Genomic DNA, 22,394 nt, shown 5'->3' with positions numbered 1-22,394 from the left:
TTCTCACTCTGTGTTCCGGAGTGCTGTGTATTTGCACTCTGTGTTCCGGAGTGCTGTGTATTCTCACTCTGTCTACCGGAGTGCTGTGTATTCTCACTCTGTGTTCCGGAGTGCTGTGTATTCTCACTCTGTGTACCGGAGTGCTGTGTATTCTAACTCTGTGTTCCGGAGTGCTGTGTATTCTCACTCTGTGTTCCGGAGTGCTGTGTATTCTCACTCTGTGTTCCGGAGTGCTCTGTATTCTCACTCTGTCTACCGGAGTGCTGTGTATTCTCACTCTGTGTTCCGGAGTGCTGTGTATTCTCACTCTGTGTGCCGGAGTGCTGTGTATTCTCACTCTGTGTTCCGGAGTGCTGTGTATTCTCACTCTGTGTTCCGGAGTGCTGTGTATTCTCACTCTGTGTTCCGGAGTGCTGTGAATTCTCACTCTGTGTACCGTAGCGCTGTGTCTTCTCACTCTGTGTTCCGGAGTGCTGTGTATTCTCACTCTGTGTTCCGGAGTGCTGTGTATTCTCACTCTGTCTACCAGAGTGCTGTGTATTCTTACTCTGTCTACCGGAGTGCTGTGTATTCTCACTCTGTCTACCGGAGTGCTGTGTATTCTCACTCTGTGTTCCGGAGTGCTGTGTATTCTCACTCTGTGTTCCGGAGTGCTGTGTATTCTCACTCTGTCTACCAGAGTGCTGTGTATTCTTACTCTGTCTACCGGAGTGCTGTGTATTCTCACTCTGTCTACCGGAGTGCTGTGTATTCTCACTCTGTCTACCGGAGTGCTGTGTATTCTCACTCTGTGTTCCGGAGCGCTGTGTCTTCTCACTCTGTGTTCCGGAGTGCTGTGTATTCTCACTCTGTGTTCCGGAGTGCTGTGTATTCTCACTCTGTGTTCCGGAGTGCTGTGTATTCTCACTCTGTGTTCCGGAGTGCTGTGAATTCTCACTCTGTGTACCGTAGCGCTGTGTCTTCTCACTCTGTGTTCCGGAGTGCTGTGTATTCTCACTCTGTGTTCCGGAGTGCTGTGTATTCTCACTCTGTCTACCAGAGTGCTGTGTATTCTTACTCTGTCTACCGGAGTGCTGTGTATTCTCACTCTGTCTACCGGAGTGCTGTGTATTCTCACTCTGTGTTCCGGAGTGCTGTGTATTCTCACTCTGTGTTCCGGAGTGCTGTGTATTCTCACTCTGTCTACCAGAGTGCTGTGTATTCTTACTCTGTCTACTGGAGTGCTGTGTATTCTCACTCTGTCTACCGGAGTGCTGTGTATTCTCACTCTGAGTTCCGGATTGCTGTGTATTCTCACTCTGTGTTCCGGAGTGCTGTGTATTCTCACTCCGTCTACCGGAGTGCTGTGTATTCTCACTCTGTGTTCCGGAGTGCTGTGTATTTGCACTCTGTGTTCCGGAGTGCTGTGTATTCTCACTCTGTCTACCGGAGTGCTGTGTATTCTCACTCTGTGTTCCGGAGTGCTGTGTATTCTCACTCTGTGTACCGGAGTGCTGTGTATTCTAACTCTGTGTTCCGGAGTGCTGTGTATTCTCACTCTGTGTTCCGGAGTGCTGTGTATTCTCACTCTGTCTGCCAGAGTGCTGTGCATTCTCACTCTGTCTCCCGGAGCGCTGTGTATTCTCACTCTGTGTTCCGGAGTGCTGTGTATTGTCACTCTGTCTACTGGAGCGCTGTGTATTCTCACTCTGCCTGCTGGAGTGCTGTGTATTCTCACTCTGTGTACCGGAGTGCTGTGTATTTTCACTCTGTCTCCCGGAGTGCTGTGTATTCTCACTCTGTCTACCGGAGTGCTGTGTATTCTCACTCTGTGTTCCGGAGTGCTGTGTATTCTCGCTCTGCATTCCGGAGTGCTGTGTATTCTCACTCTGTCTACCGGAGTGCTGTGTATTCTCACTCTGTGTACCGGAGCGCTGTGTATTCTCACTCTGTGTTCCGGAGTGCTGTGTGATCTCACTCTGTGTACCGGAGTTCTGTGTATTCTCCCTCTGTGTACCTTAGTGCTGTGTGTTCTCACTCTGTGTACTGGAGTGCTGTATATTCTCCCTCTGTGCACCGGAGTGCTGTGTATTCTCAATCTCTGTAATGGAGTGCTGTGTATTCTCCCTCTGTGAACCGGAGTGCTGTGTATTCTCATTCTCTGCACCGGAGTGCTATCTATTCTCCCTCTGTGTACCGTAGTGCTGTATATTCTCACTCTCTGTACCGGAATGCTGTGTATTCTCCCTCTGTGTACCGGACTGCTGTGTATTCTCACTCTGTGTACCGGAGTGCTGTGTATTCTCACTCTGTGTACCGTTGTGCTGTACATTCTCACTCTCTGTACCAGAGTGCTTTGTATTTTCCCTCTGTGTACCGGACTGCTGTGTATTCTCACTCTGTGTACCGGAGTGCTGTGTATTCTCCCGCTGTGAACTGGAGTGCTGTTTATTCTCGCTCTGTGTAACGGAGGGCTGTATATTCTCACTCTGTGTACCGGAGTGCTGTATATTCTCACTCTGTGTACCGGAGTGCTGTGTATTCTCACTCTGTGTTCCGGAGTGCTGTGTATTCTCACTCTGTGTTCCGGAGTGCTGTGTATTCTCACTCTGTCTGCTGGAGTGCTGTGTATTCTCACTCTGTGTACCGGAGCGCTGTGTATTCTCACTCTGTGTTCCGGAATGCTGTGTATTCTCACTCTGTGTACCGGAGTGCTGTGTATTCTCACTCTGTGTTCCGGAATGCTGTGTATTCTCACTCTGTGTACTGGAGTGCTGTGTATTCTCACTCTGTGTTCCGGAGTGCTGTGTATTCTCACTCTGTCTACCGGAGTGCTGTGTATTCTCACTCTGAGTTCCGGAGTGCTGTGTATTCTCACTCTGTGTTCCGGAGTGCTGTGTATTCTCACTCCGTCTACCGGAGTGCTGTGTATTCTCACTGTGTGTTCCGGAGTGCTGTGTATTTGCACTCTGTGTTCCGGAGTGCTGTGTATTCTCACTCTGTCTACCGGAGTGCTGTGTATTCTCACTCTGTGTTCCGGAGTGCTGTGTATTCTCACTCTGTGTACCGGAGTGCTGTGTATTCTCACTCTGTGTTCCGGAGTGCTGTGTATTCTCACTCTGTGTTCCGGAGTGCTGTGTATTCTCACTCTGTCTGCCAGAGTGCTGTGCATTCTCACTCTGTCTCCCGGAGCGCTGTGTATTCTCACTCTGTGTTCCAGAGTGCTGTGTATTCTCACTCTGTCTACTGGAGCGCTGTGTATTCTCACTCTGTCTGCTGGAGTGCTGTGTATTCTCACTCTGTGTACCGGAGTGCTGTGTATTCTCACTCTGTCTATCGGAGTGCTGTGTATTCTCACTCTGTGTTCCGGAGTGCTGTGAATTCTCACTCTGTGTACCAGAGCGCTGTGTATTCTCACTCTGTGTTCCGGAGTGCTGTGTATTCTCACTCTGTATTCCGGAGTGCTGTGTATTCTCACTCTGTCTACCGGAGTGCTGTGTATTCTCACTCTGTGCACCGGAGCGCTCTGTATTCTCACTCTGTGTTCCGGAGTGCTGTGTATTCTCACTCTGTGTTCCGGAGAGCTGTGTATTCTCACTCCGTCTACCGGAGTGCTGTGTATTCTCACTCTGTGTTCCGGAGTGCTGTGTAGTTTCACTCTGTGTTCCGGAGTGCTGTGTATTCTCACTCCGTCTACCGGAGTGCTGTGTATTCTCACTCTGTGTACCGGAGTGCTGTGTATTCTCACTCTGTGTACCGTTGTGCTGTACATTCTCACTCTCTGTACCAGAGTGCTTTGTATTTTCCCTCTGTGTACCGGACTGCTGTGTATTCTCACTCTGTGTACCGGAGTGCTGTGTATTCTCCCGCTGTGAACTGGAGTGCTGTTTATTCTCGCTCTGTGTAACGGAGGGCTGTATATTCTCACTCTGTGTACTGGAGTGCTGTATATTCTCACTCTGTGTACCGGAGTGCTGTGTATTCTCACTCTGTGTTCCGGAGTGCTGTGTATTCTCACTCTGTGTTCCGGAGTGCTGTGTATTCTCACTCTGTCTGCTGGAGTGCTGTGTATTCTCACTCTGTGTACCGGAGCGCTGTGTATTCTCACTCTGTCTTCCGGAATGCTGTGTATTCTCACTCTGTGTACCGGAGTGCTGTGTATTCTCACTCTGTGTTCCGGAATGCTGTGTATTCACACTCTGTGTACTGGAGTGCTGTGTATTCTCACTCTGTGTTCCGGAGTGCTGTGTATTCTCACTCTGTGTACCGGAGCGCTGTGTATTCTCACTCTGTGTTCCGGAGTGCTGTGTATTCTCACTCTGTGTTCCGGAGTGCTGTGTATTCTCACTCTGTCTACCAGAGTGCTGTGTATTCTCACTCTGTGTTCCGGAGTGCTGTGAATTCTCACTCTGTGTACCGGAGCACTGTGTATTCTCACTCTGTGTTCCGGAGTGCTGTGTATTCTCACTCTGTGTTCCGGAGTGCTGTGTATTCTCACTCTGTCTACCGGAGTGCTGTGTATTCTCACTCTGAGTTCCGGAGTGCTGTGTATTCTCACTCTGTGTTCCGGAGTGCTGTGTATTCTCACTCCGTCTACCGGAGTGCTGTGTATTCTCACTCTGTGTTCCGGAGTGCTGTGTATTCTCACTGTGTCTACCGGAGCGCTGTGTATTCTCACTCTGTCTGCTGGCGTGCTGTGTATTCTCACTCTGTCTGCTGGAGTGCTGTGTATTCTCACTCTGTCTGCTGGAGTGCTGTGTATTCTCACTCTGTCTCCCGGAGTGCTGTGTATTCTCACTCTGTGTACCGGAGTGCTGTGTATTCTCACTCTGTCTCCCGGAGTGCTGTGTATTCTCACTCTGTCTGCCGGAGTGCTATGTATTCTCACTCTGTCTCCCGGAGTGCTGTGTATTCTCACTCTGTCTGCTGGAGTGCTGTGTATTCTCACTCTGTCTCCCGGAGTGCTGTGTATTCTCACTCAGTCTCCCGGAGTGCTGTGTATTCTCACTCTGTCTGCTGGAGTGCTGTGTATTCTCACTCTGTGTTCCGGAGTGCTGTGAATTCTCACTCTGTGTACCGTAGCGCTGTGTCTTCTCACTCTGTGTTCCGGAGTGCTGTGTATTCTCACTCTGTGTTCCGGAGTGCTGTGTATTCTCACTCTGTCTACCAGAGTGCTGTGTATTCTTACTCTGTCTATCGGAGTGCTGTGTATTCTCACTCTGTCTACCGGAGTGCTGTGTATTCTCACTCTGTGTTCCGGAGTGCTGTGTATTCTCACTCTGTGTTCCGGAGTGCTGTGTATTCTCACTCTGTCTACCAGAGTGCTGTGTATTCTTACTCTGTCTACCGGAGTGCTGTGTATTCTCACTCTGTCTACCGGAGTGCTGTGTATTCTCACTCTGTCTACCGGAGTGCTGTGTATTCTCACTCTGTGTACTGGAGTGCTGTGTATTCTCACTATGTGTTCCGGAGTGCTGTGTATTCTCACTCTGTCTGCCGGAGTGCTGTGTATTCTCACTCTGTGTACCGGAGCGCTGTGTATTCTCAATCTGTGTTCCGGAGTGCTGTGTGTTCTCACTCTGTGTTCCGGAGTGCTGTGTATTCTCACTCTGTCTGCCGGAGTGCTGTGTATTCTCACTCTGTCTCCCGGAGCGCTGTGTATTCTCACTCTGTGTTCCGGAGTGCTGTGTATTCTCACTCTGTCTGCTGGAGTGCTGTGTATTCTCACTCTGTCTGCTGGAGTGCTGTGTATTTTCACTCGGTCTCCCGGAGTGCTGTGTATTCTCACTCTGTGAACCGGGAGTGCGGTGTATTCTCACTCTGTCTCCCGGAGCGCTGTGTATTCTCACTCTGTGTTCCGGAGTGCTGTGTATTCTCACTCTGTGTTCCGGAGTGCTGTGTATTCTCACTCTGTGTACCGGAGCGCTGTGTATTCTCACTCTGTGTTCCGGAGTGCTGTGTATTCTCACTCTGTGTTCCGGACTGCTGTGTATTATCACTCTGTCTGCCGGAGTGCTGTGTATTCTCACTCTCTCTCCCGGAGCGCAGTGTATTCTCACTCTGTGTTCCGGAGTGCTGTGTATTCTCACTGTGTCTACCGGAGCGCTGTGTATTCTCACTCTGTCTGCTGGCGTGCTGTGTATTCTCACTCTGTCTGCTGGAGTGCTGTGTATTCTCACTCTGTCTGCTGGAGTGCTGTGTATTCTCACTCTGTCTCCCGGAGTGCTGTGTATTCTCACTCTGTGTACCGGAGTGCTGTGCATTCTCACTCTGTCTCCCGGAGTGCTGTGTATTCTCACTCTGTCTCCCGGAGTGCTGTGTATTCTCACTCTGTGTTCCGGAGTGCTGTGTATTCTCACTCTGTGTTCCGGAGTGCTGTGTATTCTCACTCTGTCTGCTGGAGTGCTGTGTATTCTCACTCTGTGTACCGGAGTGCTGTGTGTTCTCACTCTGTGTACCGGAGTGCTGTGTATTCTCACTCTGTCTGCCGGAGTGCTGTGTATTCTCACTCTGTGTACCGGAGTGCTGTGTATTCTCGCTCTGTGTACCAGAGTGCTGTGTATTCTCACTCTGTCTGCCGGAGTGCTATGTATTCTCACTCTGTCTCCCGGAGTGCTGTGTATTCTCACTCTGTCTGCTGGAGTGCTGTGTATTCTCACTCTGTCTCCCGGAGTGCTGTGTATTCTCACTCTGTCTCCCGGAGTGCTGTGTATTCTCACTCTGTCTGCTGGAGTGCTGTGTATTCTCACTCTGTCTCCCGGAGTGCTGTGTATTCTCACTCTGTCTGCCGGAGTGCTGTGTATTCTCACTATGTGTACCTGAGTGCTGTGTATTCTCACTCTGTCTCCCGGAGTGCTGTGTATTCTCACTCTTTCTCCCGGAGTGCTCTGGATTCTCACTCTGTGTACCAGAGTGCTGTGTATTCTCACTCTGTGTACCGGAGTGCTGTGTATTCTCACTTTGTCTGCCGGAGTGCTGTGTATTCTCACTCTGTGTACCGGAGTGCTGTGTATTCTCACTCTGTGTACCGGAGTGCTGTGTATTCTCGCTCTGTCTGCTGGAGTGCTGTGTATTCTCACTCTGTCTGCTGGAGTGCTGTGTATTCTCACTCTGTCTCCCGGAGTGCTGTGTATTCTCACTCTGTCTGCCGGAGTGCTGTGTATTCTCACTATGTGTACCTGAGTGCTGTGTATTCTCACTCTGTCTCCCGGAGTGCTGTGTATTCTCACTCTGTCTCCCGGAGTGCTCTGGATTCTCACTCTGTGTACCAGAGTGCTGTGTATTCTCACTCTGTCTGCTGGAGTGCTGTGTATTCTCACTCTGTCTCCCGGAGTGCTGTGTATTCTCACTCTGTGTTCCGGAGTGCTGTGTATTCTCACTCTGTCTGCTGGAGTGCTGTGTATTCTCACTCTGTCTCCCGGAGTGCTGTGTATTCTCACTCTGTGTTCCGGAGTGCTGTGTATTCTCACTCTGTGTTCCGGAGTGCTCTGTATTCTCACTCTGTCTACCGGAGTGCTGTGTATTCTCACTCTGTGTTCCGGAGTGCTGTGTATTCTCAATCTGTGTTCCGGAGTGCTGTGTATTCTCACTCTGTGTTCCGGAGTGCTGTGTATTCTCACTCTGTGTTCCGGAGTGCTGTGTATTCTCACTCTGTGTTCCGGAGTGCTGTGAATTCTCACTCTGTGTACCGTAGCGCTGTGTATTCTCACTCTGTGTTCCGGAGTGCTGTGTATTCTCACTCTGTCTGCTGGAGTGCTGTGTATTCTCACTCTGTGTACCGGAGCGCTGTGTATTCTCACTCTGTGTACCGGAGCGCTGTGTATTCTCACTCTGTCTTCCGGAATGCTGTGTATTCTCACTCTGTGTACCGGAGTGCTGTGTATTCTCACTCTGTGTTCCGGAATGCTGTGTATTCACACTCTGTGTACTGGAGTGCTGTGTATTCTCACTCTGTGTTCCGGAGTGCTGTGTATTCTCACTCTGTGTACCGGAGCGCTGTGTATTCTCACTCTGTGTTCCGGAGTGCTGTGTATTCTCACTCTGTGTTCCGGAGTGCTGTGTATTCTCACTCTGTCTACCAGAGTGCTGTGTATTCTCACTCTGTGTTCCGGAGTGCTGTGAATTCTCACTCTGTGTACCGGAGCACTGTGTATTCTCACTCTGTGTTCCGGAGTGCTGTGTATTCTCACTCTGTGTTCCGGAGTGCTGTGTATTCTCACTCTGTCTACCGGAGTGCTGTGTATTCTCACTCTGAGTTCCGGAGTGCTGTGTATTCTCACTCTGTGTTCCGGAGTGCTGTGTATTCTCACTCCGTCTACCGGAGTGCTGTGTATTCTCACTCTGTGTTCCGGAGTGCTGTGTATTCTCACTGTGTCTACCGGAGCGCTGTGTATTCTCACTCTGTCTGCTGGCGTGCTGTGTATTCTCACTCTGTCTGCTGGAGTGCTGTGTATTCTCACTCTGTCTGCTGGAGTGCTGTGTATTCTCACTCTGTCTCCCGGAGTGCTGTGTATTCTCACTCTGTGTACCGGAGTGCTGTGTATTCTCACTCTGTCTCCCGGAGTGCTGTGTATTCTCACTCTGTCTGCCGGAGTGCTATGTATTCTCACTCTGTCTCCCGGAGTGCTGTGTATTCTCACTCTGTCTGCTGGAGTGCTGTGTATTCTCACTCTGTCTCCCGGAGTGCTGTGTATTCTCACTCTGTCTCCCGGAGTGCTGTGTATTCTCACTCTGTCTGCTGGAGTGCTGTGTATTCTCACTCTGTGTTCCGGAGTGCTGTGAATTCTCACTCTGTGTACCGTAGCGCTGTGTCTTCTCACTCTGTGTTCCGGAGTGCTGTGTATTCTCACTCTGTGTTCCGGAGTGCTGTGTATTCTCACTCTGTCTACCAGAGTGCTGTGTATTCTTACTCTGTCTATCGGAGTGCTGTGTATTCTCACTCTGTCTACCGGAGTGCTGTGTATTCTCACTCTGTGTTCCGGAGTGCTGTGTATTCTCACTCTGTGTTCCGGAGTGCTGTGTATTCTCACTCTGTCTACCAGAGTGCTGTGTATTCTTACTCTGTCTACCGGAGTGCTGTGTATTCTCACTCTGTCTACCGGAGTGCTGTGTATTCTCACTCTGTCTACCGGAGTGCTGTGTATTCTCACTCTGTGTACTGGAGTGCTGTGTATTCTCACTATGTGTTCCGGAGTGCTGTGTATTCTCACTCTGTCTGCCGGAGTGCTGTGTATTCTCACTCTGTGTACCGGAGCGCTGTGTATTCTCAATCTGTGTTCCGGAGTGCTGTTTGTTCTCACTCTGTGTTCCGGAGTGCTGTGTATTCTCACTCTGTCTGCCGGAGTGCTGTGTATTCTCACTCTGTCTCCCGGAGCGCTGTGTATTCTCACTCTGTGTTCCGGAGTGCTGTGTATTCTCACTCTGTCTGCTGGAGTGCTGTGTATTCTCACTCTGTCTGCTGCAGTGCTGTGTATTTTCACTCGGTCTCCCGGAGTGCTGTGTATTCTCACTCTGTGAACCGGGAGTGCGGTGTATTCTCACTCTGTCTCCCGGAGCGCTGTGTATTCTCACTCTGTGTTCCGGAGTGCTGTGTATTCTCACTCTGTGTTCCGGAGTGCTGTGTATTCTCACTCTGTGTACCGGAGCGCTGTGTATTCTCACTCTGTGTTCCGGAGTGCTGTGTATTCTCACTCTGTGTTCCGGACTGCTGTGTATTATCACTCTGTCTGCCGGAGTGCTGTGTATTCTCACTCTGTGTTCCGGAGTGCTGTGTATTCTCACTCTGTGTTCCGGAGTGCTGTGTATTCTCACTCTGTCTACCAGAGTGCTGTGTATTCTTACTCTGTCTACCGGAGTGCTGTGTATTCTCACTCTGTCTACCGGAGTGCTGTGTATTCTCACTCTGTCTACCGGAGTGCTGTGTATTCTCACTCTGTGTACCGGAGTGCTGTGTATTCTCACTATGTGTTCCGGAGTGCTGTGTATTCTCACTCTGTCTGCCGGAGTGCTGTGTATTCTCACTCTGTGTACCGGCGCGCTGTGTATTCTCAATCTGTGTTCCGGAGTGCTGTGTGTTCTCACTCTGTGTTCCGGAGTGCTGTGTATTCTCACTCTGTCTGCCGGAGTGCTGTGTATTCTCACTCTGTCTACCGGAGCGCTGTGTATTCTCACTCTGTCTGCTGGAGTGCTGTGTATTCTCACTCTGTCTGCTGGAGTGCTGTGTATTTTCACTCGGTCTCCCGGAGTGCTGTGTATTCTCACTCTGTGAACCGGGAGTGCGGTGTATTCTCACTCTGTCTCCCGGAGCGCTGTGTATTCTCACTCTGTGTTCCGGAGTGCTGTGTATTCTCACTCTGTGTTCCGGAGTGCTGTGTATTCTCACTCTGTGTACCGGAGCGCTGTGTATTCTCACTCTGTCTGCTGGAGTGCTGTGTATTCTCACTCTGTCTGCTGGAGTGCTGTGTATTTTCACTCGGTCTCCCGGAGTGCTGTGTATTCTCACTCTGTGAACCGGGAGTGCGGTGTATTCTCACTCTGTCTCCCGGAGCGCTGTGTATTCTCACTCTGTGTTCCGGAGTGCTGTGTATTCTCACTCTGTGTTCCGGAGTGCTGTGTATTCTCACTCTGTGTACCGGAGCGCTGTGTATTCTCACTCTGTGTTCCGGAGTGCTGTGTATTCTCACTCTGTGTTCCGGACTGCTGTGTATTATCACTCTGTCTGCCGGAGTGCTGTGTATTCTCACTCTGTCTCCCGGAGCGCAGTGTATTCTCACTCTGTGTTCCGGAGTGCTGTGTATTCTCACTGTGTCTACCGGAGCGCTGTGTATTCTCACTCTGTCTGCTGGCGTGCTGTGTATTCTCACTCTGTCTGCTGGAGTGCTGTGTATTCTCACTCTGTCTGCTGGAGTGCTGTGTATTCTCACTCTGTCTCCCGGAGTGCTGTGTATTCTCACTCTGTGTACCGGAGTGCTGTGTATTCTCACTCTGTCTCCCGGAGTGCTGTGTATTCTCACTCTGTCTGCCGGAGTGCTATGTATTCTCACTCTGTCTCCCGGAGTGCTGTGTATTCTCACTCTGTCTGCTGGAGTGCTGTGTATTCTCACTCTGTCTCCCGGAGTGCTGTGTATTCTCACTCTGTCTCCCGGAGTGCTGTGTATTCTCACTCTGTCTGCTGGAGTGCTGTGTATTCTCACTCTGTGTTCCGGAGTGCTGTGAATTCTCACTCTGTGTACCGTAGCGCTGTGTCTTCTCACTCTGTGTTCCGGAGTGCTGTGTATTCTCACTCTGTGTTCCGGAGTGCTGTGTATTCTCACTCTGTCTACCAGAGTGCTGTGTATTCTCACTCTGTCTACCGGAGCGCTGTGTATTCTCACTCTGTCTGCTGGAGTGCTGTGTATTCTCGCTCTGTCTGCTGGAGTGCTGTGTATTTTCACTCTGTCTCCCGGAGTGCTGTGTATTCTCACTCTGTGTACCGGGAGTGCGGTGTGTTCTCACTCTGTCTCCCGGAGCGCTGTGTATTCTCACTCTGTGTTCCGGAGTGCTGTGTATTCTCACTCTGTGTTCCGGAGTGCTGTGTATTCTCACTCTGTGTACCGGAGCGCTGTGTATTCTCACTCTGTGTTCCGGAGTGCTGTGTATTCTCACTCTGTGTTCCGGACTGCTGTGTATTCTCACTCTGTCTGCTGGAGTGCTGTGCATTCTCACTCTGTCTCCCGGAGCGCAGTGTATTCTCACTCTGTGTTCCGGAGTGCTGTGTATTCTCACTGTGTCTACCGGAGCGCTGTGTATTCTCACTCTGTCTGCTGGCGTGCTGTGTATTCTCACTCTGTCTGCTGGAGTGCTGTGTATTCTCACTCTGTCTGCTGGAGTGCTGTGTATTCTCACTCTGTCTCCCGGAGTGCTGTGTATTCTCACTCTGTGTACCGGAGTGCTGTGTATTCTCACTCTGTCTCCCGGAGTGCTGTGTATTCTCACTCTGTGTTCCGGAGTGCTGTGTATTCTCACTCTGTGTTCCGGAGTGCTGTGTATTCTCACTCTGTCTGCTGGAGTGCTGTGTATTCTCACTCTGTGTACCGGAGTGCTGTGTGTTCTCACTCTGTGTACCGGAGTGCTGTGTATTCTCACTCTGTCTGCCGGAGTGCTGTGTATTCTCACTCTGTGTACCGGAGTGCTGTGTATTCTCACTCTGTGTACCGGAGTGCTGTGTATTCTCGCTCTGTGTACCGGAGTGCTGTGTATTCTCACTCTGTCTCCCGGAGTGCTGTGTATTCTCACTCTGTCTGCTGGAGTGCTGTGTATTCTCACTCTGTCTCCCGGAGTGCTGTGTATTCTCACTCTGTCTCCCGGAGTGCTGTGTATTCTCACTCTGTCTGCTGGAGTGCTGTGTATTCTCACTCTGTGTTCCGGAGTGCTGTGAATTCTCACTCTGTGTACCGTAGCGCTGTGTCTTCTCACTCTGTGTTCCGGAGTGCTGTGTATTCTCACTCTGTGTTCCGGAGTGCTGTGTATTCTCACTCTGTCTACCAGAGTGCTGTGTATTCTTACTCTGTCTACCGGAGTGCTGTGTATTCTCACTCTGTCTACCGGAGTGCTGTGTATTCTCACTCTGTGTTCCGGAGTGCTGTGTATTCTCACTCTGTGTTCCGGAGTGCTGTGTATTCTCACTCTGTCTACCAGAGTGCTGTGTATTCTTACTCTGTCTACCGGAGTGCTGTGTATTCTCACTCTGTCTACCGGAGTGCTGTGTATTCTCACTCTGTCTACCGGAGTGCTGTGTATTCTCACTCTGTGTACCGGAGTGCTGTGTATTCTCACTATGTGTTCCGGAGTGCTGTGTATTCTCACTCTGTCTGCCGGAGTGCTGTGTATTCTCACTCTGTGTACCGGAGCGCTGTGTATTCTCAATCTGTGTTCCGGAGTGCTGTGTGTTCTCACTCTGTGTTCCGGAGTGCTGTGTATTCTCACTCTGTCTGCCGGAGTGCTGTGTATTCTCACTCTGTCTACCGGAGCGCTGTGTATTCTCACTCTGTCTGCTGGAGTGCTGTGTATTCTCACTCTGTCTGCTGGAGTGCTGTGTATTTTCACTCGGTCTCCCGGAGTGCTGTGTATTCTCACTCTGTGAACCGGGAGTGCGGTGTATTCTCACTCTGTCTCCCGGAGCGCTGTGTATTCTCACTCTGTGTTCCGGAGTGCTGTGTATTCTCACTCTGTGTTCCGGAGTGCTGTGTATTCTCACTCTGTGTACCGGAGCGCTGTGTATTCTCACTCTGTCTGCTGGAGTGCTGTGTATTCTCACTCTGTCTGCTGGAGTGCTGTGTATTTTCACTCGGTCTCCCGGAGTGCTGTGTATTCTCACTCTGTGAACCGGGAGTGCGGTGTATTCTCACTCTGTCTCCCGGAGCGCTGTGTATTCTCACTCTGTGTTCCGGAGTGCTGTGTATTCTCACTCTGTGTTCCGGAGTGCTGTGTATTCTCACTCTGTGTACCGGAGCGCTGTGTATTCTCACTCTGTGTTCCGGAGTGCTGTGTATTCTCACTCTGTGTTCCGGACTGCTGTGTATTATCACTCTGTCTGCCGGAGTGCTGTGTATTCTCACTCTGTCTCCCGGAGCGCAGTGTATTCTCACTCTGTGTTCCGGAGTGCTGTGTATTCTCACTGTGTCTACCGGAGCGCTGTGTATTCTCACTCTGTCTGCTGGCGTGCTGTGTATTCTCACTCTGTCTGCTGGAGTGCTGTGTATTCTCACTCTGTCTGCTGGAGTGCTGTGTATTCTCACTCTGTCTCCCGGAGTGCTGTGTATTCTCACTCTGTGTACCGGAGTGCTGTGTATTCTCACTCTGTCTCCCGGAGTGCTGTGTATTCTCACTCTGTCTGCCGGAGTGCTATGTATTCTCACTCTGTCTCCCGGAGTGCTGTGTATTCTCACTCTGTCTGCTGGAGTGCTGTGTATTCTCACTCTGTCTCCCGGAGTGCTGTGTATTCTCACTCTGTCTCCCGGAGTGCTGTGTATTCTCACTCTGTCTGCTGGAGTGCTGTGTATTCTCACTCTGTGTTCCGGAGTGCTGTGAATTCTCACTCTGTGTACCGTAGCGCTGTGTCTTCTCACTCTGTGTTCCGGAGTGCTGTGTATTCTCACTCTGTGTTCCGGAGTGCTGTGTATTCTCACTCTGTCTACCAGAGTGCTGTGTATTCTTACTCTGTCTATCGGAGTGCTGTGTATTCTCACTCTGTCTACCGGAGTGCTGTGTATTCTCACTCTGTGTTCCGGAGTGCTGTGTATTCTCACTCTGTGTTCCGGAGTGCTGTGTATTCTCACTCTGTCTACCAGAGTGCTGTGTATTCTTACTCTGTCTACCGGAGTGCTGTGTATTCTCACTCTGTCTACCGGAGTGCTGTGTATTCTCACTCTGTCTACCGGAGTGCTGTGTATTCTCACTCTGTGTACCGGAGTGCTGTGTATTCTCACTATGTGTTCCGGAGTGCTGTGTGTTCTCACTCTGTCTGCCGGAGTGCTGTGTATTCTCACTCTGTGTACCGGAGCGCTGTGTATTCTCAATCTGTGTTCCGGAGTGCTGTGTGTTCTCACTCTGTGTTCCGGAGTGCTGTGTATTCTCACTCTGTCTGCCGGAGTGCTGTGTATTCTCACTCTGTCTCCCGGAGCGCTGTGTATTCTCACTCTGTGTTCCGGAGTGCTGTGTATTCTCACTCTGTCTGCTGGAGTGCTGTGTATTCTCACTCTGTCTGCTGGAGTGCTGTGTATTTTCACTCGGTCTCCCGGAGTGCTGTGTATTCTCACTCTGTGAACCGGGAGTGCGGTGTATTCTCACTCTGTCTCCCGGAGCGCTGTGTATTCTCACTCTGTGTTCCGGAGTGCTGTGTATTCTCACTCTGTGTTCCGGAGTGCTGTGTATTCTCACTCTGTGTACCGGAGCGCTGTGTATTCTCACTCTGTGTTCCGGAGTGCTGTGTATTCTCACTCTGTGTTCCGGAGTGCTGTGTATTATCACTCTGTCTGCCGGAGTGCTGTGTATTCTCACTCTGTCTCCCGGAGCGCAGTGTATTCTCACTCTGTGTTCCGGAGTGCTGTGTATTCTCACTGTGTCTACCGGAGCGCTGTGTATTCTCACTCTGTCTGCTCGCGTGCTGTGTATTCTCACTCTGTCTGCTGGAGTGCTGTGTATTCTCACTCTGTCTGCTGGAGTGCTGTGTATTCTCACTCTGTCTCCCGGAGTGCTGTGTATTCTCACTCTGTGTACCGGAGTGCTGTGTATTCTCACTCTGTCTCCCGGAGTGCTGTGTATTCTCACTCTGTCTCCCGGAGTGCTGTGTATTCTCACTCTGTGTTCCGGAGTGCTGTGTATTCTCACTCTGTGTTCCGGAGTGCTGTGTATTCTCACTCTGTCTGCTGGAGTGCTGTGTATTCTCACTCTGTGTACCGGAGTGCTGTGTGTTCTCACTCTGTGTACCGGAGTGCTGTGTATTCTCACTCTGTGTTCCGGAGTGCTGTGTATTCTCGCTCTGTGTACCGGAGTGCTGTGTATTCTCACTCTGTCTGCCGGAGTGCTATGTATTCTCACTCTGTCTCCCGGAGTGCTGTGTATTCTCACTCTGTCTGCTGGAGTGCTGTGTATTCTCACTCTGTCTCCCGGAGTGCTGTGTATTCTCACTCTGTCTCCCGGAGTGCTGTGTATTCTCACTCTGTCTGCTGGAGTGCTGTGTATTCTCACTCTGTCTCCCGGAGTGCTGTGTATTCTCACTCTGTCTGCCGGAGTGCTGTGTATTCTCACTATGTGTACCTGAGTGCTGTGTATTCTCACTCTGTCTCCCGGAGTGCTGTGTTTTCTCACTCTTTCTCCCGGAGTGCTCTGGATTCTCACTCTGTGTACCAGAGTGCTGTGTATTCTCACTCTGTGTACCGGAGTGCTGTGTATTCTCACTTTGTCTGCCGGAGTGCTGTGTATTCTCACTCTGTGTACCGGAGTGCTGTGTATTCTCACTCTGTGTACCGGAGTGCTGTGTATTCTCGCTCTGTCTGCTGGAGTGCTGTGTATTCTCACTCTGTCTCCCGGAGTGCTGTGTATTCTCACTCTGTCTCCCAGAGTGCTGTGTATTCTCACTCTGTCTGCTGGAGTGCTGTGTATTCTCACTCTGTCTCCCAGAGTGCTGTGTATTCTCACTCTGTCTGCCGGAGTGCTGTGTATTCTCACTATGTGTACCTGAGTGCTGTGTATTCTCACTCTGTCTCCCGGAGTGCTGTGTATTCTCACTCTGTCTCCCGGAGTGCTCTGGATTCTCACTCTGTGTACCAGAGTGCTGTGTATTCTCACTCTGTCTGCTGGAGTGCTGTGTATTCTCACTCTGTCTCCCGGAGTGCTGTGTATTCTCACTCTGTGTTCCGGAGTGCTGTGTATTCTCACTCTGTCTCCCGGAGTGCTGTGTATTCTCACTCTGTCTGCTGGAGTGCTGTGTATTCTCACTCTGTCTCCCGGAGTGCTGTGTATTCTCACTCTGTCTGCCGGAGTGCTGTGTATTCTCACTATGTGTACCTGAGTGCTGTGTATTCTCACTCTGTCTCCCGGAGTGCTGTGTATTCTCACTCTGTCTCCCGGAGTGCTGTGTATTCTCACTCTGTGTATCAGAGTGCTGTGTATTCTCACTCTGTCTGCTGGAGTGCTGTGTATTCTCACTCTGTCTCCCGGGGTGCTGTGTATTCTCACTCTGTCTGCCGGAGTGCTGTGTATTCTCACTATGTGTACCTGAGTGCTGTGTATTCTCACTCTGTCTCCCGGAGTGCTGTGTATTCTCACTCTGTCTCCCGGAGTGCTGTGTATTCTCACTCTGTGTTCCGGAGTGCTGTGTATTCTCACTCTGTGTACCGGAGTGCTGTGTATTCTCACTATGTGTTCCGGAGTGCTGTGTATTCTCACTCTGTCTCCCGGAGTGCTGTGTATTCTCACTCTGTCTCCCGGAGTGCTGTGTATTCTCACTCTGTCTCCCGGAGTGCTGTGTATTCTCACTCTGTGTACCGGAGTGCTGTGTATTCTCACTCTGTGTACCAGAGTGCTGTGTATTCTCACTCTGTGTTCCGGAGTGCTGTATATTCTCACTCTGTCTCCCGGGGTGCTGTGTATTCTCACTCTGTGGGGTACATTTTGTACAGGAGGCAGGGCTCCCGGCGCTGGGCCGGAAAGGCGGAGGAGATCCCGCTCTGTCTTTTCCTGAGCGCTGCATATTATCAGTCGTATAAAAACATAGATCTTTTATTGATTTGCCAGTAACTGGCCTTCATTTCTTGCTTTCAGGTTTTGTACAAATTAATAGACATTTGCATTATTTTGATACAGAAAATTACAATATTTTTTGCACAAAATGGACTCAGTAAACAGAGGACATGACACACAGACACCAGACAATTAATCTTTTATCACACACACACTCACTGCAGGCAAACGCACAGCAATCTGTAGGTAATAATAACACTGTCATCTCCATTGGTTTTGAACAAACAACACATAACATTTCTGCTTTACATGGTCACTATATATCATTTTGTCAACAAATCAACAAGCATCAGGGGGTCGGTTTGTAGAGATCTGCAGCACAGATAGAACACATGGAGCATGGAAATGGAACTTGTCTTCCAGTCTTTGTCTATCAGTGCCAACTCGAGCCCGACCAGCAGTGGGAGCTTTACTCTGTATCTAACCCCCTTTTTTTTGGCCTTTCTCCCCCAGGCCACTTTTCTATATTTTATGTCGAGAGGCCCTTTATTCCTCAGGCCCCCTTTATATACATTTTTTAAAAATAACTTTATTAAAAACAGATAAATAAAACAAAAACTCAAATTAAAATGCCATTCTCGACGTCGACGATGCACTCCTGTCCCTGCGGTGCCCACCGGTCGCGGAAGGCCTCAAGCGTACTGGCGGACACCGCATGCTCCTTCTCCAGGGACACCCGGGCGTAAACGTAACCGTGGAAGAGGGGCAGGCAATCGGGGAGGATGGACCGTGCTGTACCTTTCCTGGGTGTGTTTGATGGGGACAATGTGGAGGGAGATTTACTCTGTATCTAACCCCGTTTTTTTTTTTCTAACCCCCGTTTTTTTTTTATTGTGAGTTTACTCTGTATCTAACCCCCGTTATTTTTCTTTTCTTTTTTTTTTCTTTGTTTGATGGGGACAGTGTAGAGGGAGCTTTACTCTGTATCTAACCCCGTACTGTACCTGTCCTGGGAGTGTTTGATGGGGACAGTGTAGAGAGAGCTTTACTCTGTATCTAACCCCCCGTGCTGTACCTGTCCTGGGAGTGTTTGATGGGGACAGTGTAGAGGGAGCTTTACTCTGTATCTAACCCCCCGTGCTGTACCTGTCCTGGGAGTGTTTGATGGGGACAGTGTAGAGGGAGCTTTACTCTGTATCTAACCCCCCGTGCTGTACCTGTCCTGGGAGTGTTTGATGGGGACTGTGTAGAGGGAGCTTTACTCTGTATCTAACCCCGTACTGTACCTGTCCTGGGAGTGTTTGATGGGGACAGTGTAGAGGGAGCTTTACTCTGTATCTAACCCCCCGTGCTGTACCTGTCCTGGGGAGTGTTTGATGGGGACAGTGTAGAGGGAGCTTTACTCTGTATCTAACCCCCCGTGCTGTACCTGTCCTGGGAGTGTTTGATGGGGACAGTGTAGAGGGAGCTTTACTCTGTATCTAACCCCCCGTGCTGTACCTGTCCTGGGAGTGTTTGATGGGGACAGTGTAGAGGGAGCTTTACTCTGTATCTAACCCCCCGTACTGTACCTGTCCTGGGAGTGTTTGATGGGGACAGTGTAGAGGGAGCTTTACTCTGTATCTAACCCCCCGTGCTGTACCTGTCCTGGGGAGTGTTTGATGGGGACAGTGTAGAGGGAGCTTTACTCTGTATCTAACCCCCCGTGCTGTACCTGTCCTGGGAGTGTTTGATGGGGACAGTGTAGAGGGAGCTTTACTCTGTATCTAACCCCCCGTGCTGTACCTGTCCTGGGAGTGTTTGATGGGGACAGTGTAGAGGGAGCTTCACTCTGTATCTAACCATGGTAGGCAAGTATTTGATATTGACACTGGGTGTACAAAATATTAAGTTTTTCTATCTCACTCTTAACAGCCATCACCTTGTTAATGATGTGTATTACCCGCTCTCCAGCACACTGTCACTTGTCTGCCTGTGGCTCCTTTAGTCCTGTCTCAATATTTGGTTGTGAGACCTGTAGCTGGGTCATGTGACTACAACACAACCAAGATGCCTACCACTGCTGGCTGCCATGTCAGCTGTGTTCTTCCACTGTTCTAACTCAGAAGACTGTGTAAAAAATCTCCAAGCAGCAGCTTTCTTTCACTGCTCCCAATTCGCCACTCCTCTGACACTCTGAGCTTGTGCTCGGAGCAGTTCACAGGTGCTGAATGTCCCTCACTCTTCAATTATGAACTTGGATAATATGTGTTCACAGGGTGTGTGGTTTTGATAACTACAGACTCCCCCAACATCCCATACTTGTTTCTTGCCAGGAGTCACTGGATAAGGGCAGAAACCCTGGCTAAAACCTATAGTCCCCACACAACTACCCTCCCAGGTGCTTTCAGCAAACTATCTACCTGTACTACTGTCCCATGGTCCGCTGCTGTGTGATTAGATTTATTACTGTAGTATTACTCAACCAGCAGGGATAGATTCATTACTGGCCAATGAAAACACTAATATTACAGTAATAAATCTAATCAAACATCAGTGTCATAGCTCTTGAGTTTTGAAGATTCGATCAAAGTGTTTAAAATAATAAAGTATTTGATAGGGTAAATACAGGGAAACAATTTTCTTGGGTGGGTGAATCCAGAAGAAGGGAACAGAACTGAAATGAGGAAGTGCTTTTTCACACGAAGTAGAGTTGGAAATCTGGTCTCCTCTCTGCAAAAACCTGTGGATCAATTGGAGATTTGAAGACTGAGATCATGAGGTTTTTTGGTGGGTAGGGTATCAAGGGATAGGGAGCGAAGGCTGGTCAGTCGAGTTGAAGTACAGAGCAAACATGATCGAACTGAATGGTGGAGTAGGTTCGAGGGGCTGAATGGCCTCTGTCTCTTCCTAATGTTCACATGTTACTATTTCAGGCCCATAAAAATGGAAACTGTAATTTGTATCTACAGGCATACGGTGAACATCAGTCTGCACTACTCGGTATTATCTGCAAAAGCCAATAACTCAACATCATAGAATCCATCCAATCAATGGATTGGAAGTGGAATGTGTTCTCTGGTGGGTGGGTGAAGGACGAGTGATGGGCATGTTCTCTGATTGGCGGATGAAGAGTGAACCATGAACGGGTGAAGAGTGAGCGATGGGCGAGTGATTTGCGGGTGACGGGCGAGCGATGGGCGAGTGATGGAAGGCCATGAGGCTCTGTCAGGTAACTGCCCAGGTGGAAATTTACCCCACAGGGACAGAACAAGATGTTGGTGCTGCATTTGTAATTGGAGTTTGTGACGTCCATTATGGGAATGCCATGGAGGATGGATGATAGTTAATGAATGGAGATTTGAGGGGTTCGGACAGATTGCACTGGAGCTGGGAGGTTTAAGGAGTGAGTCTCATCCCAACAGTTTTTACTGAGTTCAACCCCAGGTGCCAGAGGAGGTATCACTACATCACCTACTCTACCAGAGTCTTCACTAATTCAATTATCCTCCCAATAAACAAATTCAAACAAACCAGAAACAGTTTTTTTATGGACATCTTCAACCAGACCCAACGTCCACCCCCTGCTCTCTCCCACAACCACCGGTGGCACCAAGATAACAGAATGGCATTAATACATCAATGACAGTCAACAGACAGGCACTCACAGAAAGATCTGGAAACACTGCTTGTAGCAATACGGTTATAGGCTTTGAATCACACTGGGAAGGGGAACAGAAAGGTAAGCAGGAGAGACTGGTCAAGTCGCATTGGGTGCTCCTTCTTCTGTGAGGTAATTGAGTCTGATGACAGCGCTGATAAAATCTCCCAGCTCCACGAAGTCCGCTGACACAATGTTGACTCCATTCTCTCCGGGCTTTTGTGACCGAACCCATTGCATCATTGCAGGGAGAGCCCTGTGATTATAAATTACATAACACAGAATATCATTGTGTCATGTTTATGAAGAACCACAGTTCATTAGGGTCAAAAAACACACACCTTTTAACAGACTAACCTCATCTAAACATCTTCTCGTCATATCCCACAAACCCCCCCTCCCCATATCCCCCCAATCCCCCTTCCCATATCCCCCCAAACCCTTCCCCATATCCCCCAATCTCCCCCTCCCCATATCCCCCCAATCCCTTCCCCATATCCCCCAATCTCCAACTCCCCATATCCCCCAATCTCCGGCTTCCCCATATCCCCCCAATCCCCTTCCACATATCCCTCCAATCCCATATCCCCCCAATCCCACCTCACCATATTCCCCCAATCACCCCTCCCCATAACCCCCACTCCCCATATCCCCCACTCCCCATATCCCCCAATCTCCCTCTCCCCAAATCCCCCAATCTCCATCTCCCCAAATCCCCCAATCCCAGCTCCCCATATCCCCCAATCCCACCTCCCCATATCCCCCAATCTCCCTCTCCCCAAATCCCCCAATCTCCATCTCCCCAAATCCCCCAATCCCACTTCCCCATATCCTCCAATCCCACCTCCTCATATCCCCCAATCCCACCTCCCCATATCCCCCAATCCCCTTCCCCATATCCTCCAATCCCACCTCCTCATATCCCCCAATCCCACCTCCCCATATCCTCCAATCCACTTCCCCATATCCTCCAATCCCACCTCCTCATATCCCCCAATCCCCTTCCCCATATCCCCCAATCCCCTTCCCCATATCCCCCAATCTCCCCTTCCCCATATCCCCCAATCTCCCCTTCCCCATATCCCCCAATCCCCTTCCCCATATCCCCCAATCTCCCCTTCCCCATATCCCCCAATCTCCCCTTCCCCATATCCTCCAATCCACTTCCCCATATCCTCCAATCCCACCTCCTCATATCCCCCAATCCCCTTCCCCATATCCCCCAATCCCCTTCCCCATATCCCCCAATCTCCCCTTCCCCATATCCCCCAATCTTCCCTCCACATATCCCACAAACCACTTCCACATATCCCCCCAATCCCATCTCCCCACATCCCCCAACATCGCTCCTCATATTCCCCCCTCCCCATATCCCCAATCTCCCTCTCCCCATATCCCCCAATCTCGCTCTCCCCAAATCCCCCAATCTCCCTCTCCCCAAACCCCGCTCCCCATATCCCCCAATCCCTCCTCCCCATATCCAACATCGCTCCTCATATTCCCCCCTCCCCATATCCCCAATCTCCCTCTCCCCATATCCCCCAATCTCGCTCTC

At 50.2% G+C, this 22,394-nt stretch overlaps 1 protein-coding gene across 1 annotated transcript in view; it reads right to left on the bottom strand.

Moving 5' to 3' along the window:
- Positions 1 to 18,778: 18,778 nt before the first annotated feature.
- The window catches only part of plcxd3 (phosphatidylinositol-specific phospholipase C, X domain containing 3), a 62,498-nt gene continuing 58,882 nt past the window's right edge, over positions 18,779 to 22,394 (bottom strand). The window contains exon 3 of the mRNA XM_068029114.1: positions 18,779 to 21,095. Coding sequence (XP_067885215.1) covers positions 20,939 to 21,095 — 157 coding nt within the window. The 3' untranslated portion in view covers positions 18,779 to 20,938. The remainder of the gene's footprint in view (positions 21,096 to 22,394) is intronic.

The sequence above is a fragment of the Heterodontus francisci genome, chromosome 4, assembly GCF_036365525.1.
Source record: "Heterodontus francisci isolate sHetFra1 chromosome 4, sHetFra1.hap1, whole genome shotgun sequence".
NCBI classification, from domain to species: Eukaryota; Metazoa; Chordata; class Chondrichthyes; order Heterodontiformes; family Heterodontidae; genus Heterodontus; species Heterodontus francisci.
This window is presented reverse-complemented; position numbering and strand designations above follow the sequence as displayed.